Source organism: Phalaenopsis equestris, unplaced genomic scaffold, assembly GCF_001263595.1.
Source record: "Phalaenopsis equestris unplaced genomic scaffold, ASM126359v1 Scaffold000088, whole genome shotgun sequence".
NCBI lineage: Eukaryota > Viridiplantae > Streptophyta > Magnoliopsida > Asparagales > Orchidaceae > Phalaenopsis > Phalaenopsis equestris.
Window position 1 is genome coordinate 1,273,071 of NW_018164530.1, and position 5,277 is coordinate 1,278,347.

Sequence of the window (5,277 nt, forward strand, 5' to 3'; positions counted from 1 at the left end):
CATAAAATAATTATCTATAGGGGTGAATCTACATGTATTTTGAGCAAGAAGCATATCAAATTCAAATTATCCAAGATCCTATTTCAAGAAGTTTATAATTACACTGATTGTCTCGAGAATACGGCCCAATAACACTAAAAGTAATCATATCTAAGGCTAATTAAGTCCCGACCAAACACATACAATGTTATCAAATAATCAATCAGAAGGCTAAATAATTTCTAAACTTATTTCATTTTTATAGTCAAATTGAGTGTCTCGACGAGAGAAATCCAATGAGCCTGAAATCATTTAATTTTAAGATCATGTGGTTTTCTTTTCCAAGTTTTTTTCTCATAAAAAATATAGTTCTCTTATATCTCTATCTGTGTGTGGAGTAAAATTATATTGAATTAAGACATAAGATTTCTCTACTGCTGAGAAATTTCTAATACGCAGCAATTTGGCGCGGTCTATAAGAAAAAAAAATCTTACATTTGTAGAAGTATGAATAAAATGACTAATAAGTGTAATGCTCCAACAATACAATATCCTATTCCAATGCTCACCATTATAGGAAATAATCTAAAATTCAAGGACGCCAAGCCTCTACTTTGTTCTCATGACATACATCATCTTATTGGTGAACGTGTCTCTTTTTTGTCCCTTGAAGGCCGCATGCATAAAATAGAGGAAAATGAGATTCTTTAGTTTATACATGAAGATTGAGAACAAGTTTTAGTGCACATAGATATTTTTTTTTGACCCAATAAATAAATACCAATCAGAGATGCTAATTAGAGAATGCTCCTCCAACCTCCCCTCCTCATCTGGAGTTCATCCACAACTAGGCCAAGAAGCTAATCTCTTAGACATTGCTAGTTCTACACATTCGTACAACTAATGCATGCCATTAACACTCAAATTCACAAATATACATTGTTGACACATGTGACTATTTATTATGCTATTACATGCTATGAATTATTACATTTTATAATACTCCTAAAAGGCGCACCCTAAGAGATATGCTCCATGGAAACTAATAATGGATATAATCATCACTAGAAAGACTCTTTGAGAGCAAGTAACACACAAAGTTTCTAATCATACTCCTGGAAGGCACACCCATAAGAAGTTGAGCGTTAATCTTGACAATAATGAAGAGCATTGATGTTTACAAGAGTCATATGAAATTAAAGAAAATATAAAATAATAAAGAACTTTAAAAAATCATAGGAAATTAAAGAAAATGATCAAAATATAAAATAAAATGTGTTGGATTCAGGAAACTAAGAATAGTTAATGAAATAAAATCAAACTTTAACGACAGGCGAGTTGATTTGAGTTCAAACATAGTTTATCGTGCTGACAACCTGTCTATTTCACCATGTTTGTTTCTTTTGATTGTAGAAGAATCCTTCTTAGCCAATTTTGACTTGTTGAATTCGCTCGCACAGTTTATTTTATGATCAAGCATTGTTTGGGTGGCTTTGATGTTGATTGCGATCAGTAAGCTCTTAACAGTTTGTTGTTGCACTTGATATTCACTGTTTTCGTCAAACGGAGCAGATGTGGAGCTCAGCAATATTGATTAAATAACAGAAAGATGATTGAGATTTAAGATGAGAAGTAATGAGAGAACACAAATACTATCAAGGATGGGGTGAAGGAGAAAGTTAATTGTTATGTTGATGATTTTAAGAAAAACCCATTAAGTGATAAGAGTGATGATGATTTTTGAATTTAGAAATTCTAATTTTAGTTACTTGTTATGTTCTTATTGTGATGAATTATATTAACAAAGTAACTAATTGTATTAAATTTACTTTGAATTATGTTATTATGTTTTATTTTGATGGTTGTATAATTCTTTTTATTTTATGGTTTGATGTTTGAATGCTAATATATTGCTTCGTACTTTGAACTTCCTATTTTTGTGCAATTTATTAATTTTATCATTTTAAGATGTTAAAATGTTAGATTTTAATTTATTAAGATTTTAATATGTTTTTCTTACTATATTTTTTAATACAATACTTTTTGTATGGTACAATTTGTTAATTTTGGGGCTTATGTCTCAAAATGCTTCGAGACTTACAACTTGCAACACAGACCAAAAGTGCCCCCAATACCCAAATGCATAATTTTAAACCTTGATTGGAGTTTGATATCTATATTTATTTATTTTTCTTCCTGTATCAGCCTTAACGCTCATAAGTTTAGGCTTAATGCCCCTAAGTTCATATGTGGAGTGGATGCCTCACTAATGAACATAATAAATTAACTATTTGTCATGTACTTGACTGCCAGTGTTAAGATGATGCAGTTGTAACATCTCATGGGGCCTTTTTTTTCATTTTTAAACTGAAAATTCACTTAACCATCTATTGCTAACTTGAAATAGGTATCATATACCTGAGGATTGGCCGTATCAAGAAGCTCGTCAGCTCTTTAAAGAACCTGTAGTGATCTCGGAAATACCAGAACTGAAATGGACTGCTCCAGATGAAGATGTAAATGATCCCCAAACTACTGTTATTGTAATCTTAATAATTATTTTAATTCTGTACATTTCTTCAAGCTGTTTTATTTTTCTTTTAGGGACTCGTAGCTTTCTTGGTGAACGAAAATGGTTTCAATCATGACCGTGTTAGCAAGGTTTGTAATTTCTTTCATCCAAGCACTTGACCAAATTCTTTTTCAGCATATTTCTACCATTTACATGGTTACCTTTCATACATCTCTCTCAGGCTATAGAAAAGATTAAAGCAGCGAAGGATAAAGGCAGCCAAGGGAGGTAAGTATAATTTTGTATTGTTTTTGAGAGGATTTGTTATTTCTACTGAAATGCTATGCATGATCTCAGGTTGGAGTCATTTTTTAGGCCCGTGATAAAGCCATCTGAACCTCTTAAACGGAAGGTGAGCTATCTATAAACATATTTTACTTGAACATTTCACATTTTCTTCTATAAAATCTGCTAGTTGTTTGTGTTATTCTCTTCTAAAATGCTGATAATGAGCATGTTTGTTTACATTGGTAGATTGACACTAACGGAGATCAATATTCTGGGTGTTGGTTGCATCAGAAAAAAAAAAAAAAGGATAGAAAAACAATTTGGTTTTGTAATTTAATTTTGTTGCATAGCAGTTCTTCAAATTTTTTAGATGTTTAGGCTTATGGTTTCTGTAAAAAAAGTTGCGATAGAATCTCTAGACAATTATTATAACTTTCTTATGCAATGTTTTCCTGAGTTTGAAAACTATTTAGGGTGATCTATGCAAATATATACTTGGGAGGGGAATGAACAGTGTGTGTGAAAAATCTTTCATCCTGCACAAATTAGATTTTGATTTTATGACTTTTAAATGAGTTGTCAAAATCATATATTCTCTTTCATATTATTAAAACTAATAGCATGCACAATCTAATTTTTATTTTAAAGTTTCTTGTTCAATGGCTCATGTTTAATGAGAAGCTAAATTTTATTTCCATATGTAGAGACTTTCAATTGAGTTTGATTTAAATACATAGTTTTATGGTGATATTATCCTATGTTGGATGATTTTGGTGGTTAATTATAAAAGAAAATTTGGCTTCTAAGAGGGCTTCTATATGCTGTTTAATCATCCTTGTATTTTCAATAAGAATGATTAAGTTGTCATAAAAATCAATGACATTCAATTCACAAATGATTCTCTTATTGTAAATCACAATCAATTGTGCGATCTTGGATTGGCAATTGTATGAAGTGCATATGCATAGGTAAAGTTAAGGAAAATATTCATTCTTCTCCTTTGATGAGAAGCTCATCTCTCACTCTCTATATCACTTTTTTTATTGCGATTTATAATATGACAGTTATTTATGGACTGACTTTCATCAAATTTCATGATAATTTAATCATTCTTAAGCATGCCAATAATACATGTATGATTGAATTATTGATGTAGAAGCTCTTTTAAAAACAAAGGCTTATCATTTTATTTGATCATTACAGTCCTCTAATACATGCATCATAATTCATACTTGTACTAATTTAATTCATTCGAAATTTTATTAACTTTGAAATCACAATTATCCACTCATGAAATCTAAGTTATCATTGAAAAAATTTGAATCATCGAATTGATGATTAAAAAATTTTAAAAGTTGAAATAATACCACAAATTCTAATGATCTCAAAGAGAACGGAATTGAAAATCATAATTGAAATTTAAATGGGAAATAATAATGATACCTTGAAATTTAAATGGGAAAAAAATAATGATACCTACTAATTTCATTCCCATCTCTTTTTTAACCATCAACATTATTGAGAAGTTTTCTATTCAAGTAAATATAGGTCCAATTAATGTCCATCTTGCTCCTATTGAAAATCCAGTCAAACTTTTCGATTGATGTGATATATTATTGTCACATTTATTACTATTGCCTGCATCAATTGGATAATTCATTTGTTGGAATCTATTAGGAAACATTATTGCTCAAGTATGGAATTGTTATATAGAATTTATAATACATCATGAGTATCTATTGAGTATTGTAACTTAGAATAAAAAGGGATGATTGTATTTCAATTCAAGTACTACACTCATCCATGATATTCTTAGATACAATATATCGATCGTTATTATCTTCAGTCATCACATCAGATGTTATGATCACATGATAGCCCCAAAAGAAATCACTTGCTCACCACACTATCACATTAGAAGCAAGCATGGATAGACCAAGTATACATGTTATATACTTTAATGAAATAAGGGAAATTCACACAAGTTCATGAAAGATACTATTTTAACTTCTAAAAAGCAATGCATTTGTTTTTTGCATGGGTAAGATGACTTTTATGTTTAGTTATGGAAATACATAGATCTTAACTGATATTTTGTTGCTCGATCTACAACTCATTTCTGCAACACAGTTTATGCATCTGCTTATTATTGATATTTCATTCTGAAACAAGGATACGCCAGCCAAGGCAACCAAAGCGCCACCAAGCAAGAAATCCAAAACTGGAGGCAAGAAGAAATAGGAGTACAAACCGCAATGCCTGTTTTTGGCCGAACAACTGCCACTGCGGATCTTTTCAAGCCATCTTAGTTTGAGTTCTTTACTGCTTTCCCCCATTATGTATGACTTGATAATCTTTGTCGTTTTAATATGAAGCTAAAATTTTGTTATCTTTATGCAGTTAATTGCTCTTACAATTAGAAAAATATATATAGGTATAGTTGTATCAGCATATTTACATGCATACCATCCAATTTTTATGTATTTACATATCTAACT

General features: G+C 30.4%; 1 protein-coding gene across 3 annotated transcripts in view; it reads left to right on the forward strand.

Annotated features, from left to right (window-relative positions):
• The window catches only part of LOC110019936 (flap endonuclease 1), a 16,712-nt gene extending 11,539 nt beyond the window's left edge, over nucleotides 1-5,173 (forward strand). For 2 of the 3 annotated variants that reach the window (XM_020717823.1, XM_020717825.1), the window contains one exon: nucleotides 4,962-5,173. In XM_020717823.1, the coding sequence (XP_020573482.1) occupies nucleotides 4,962-5,093 (132 nt within the window). In that variant the 3' untranslated portion in view covers nucleotides 5,094-5,173. Of the gene's footprint in view, nucleotides 1-4,951 lie in introns of all 3 variants that reach the window. The other variant, XM_020717824.1, reaches the window with a different exon arrangement.
• Nucleotides 5,174-5,277: the final 104 nt, after the last annotated feature.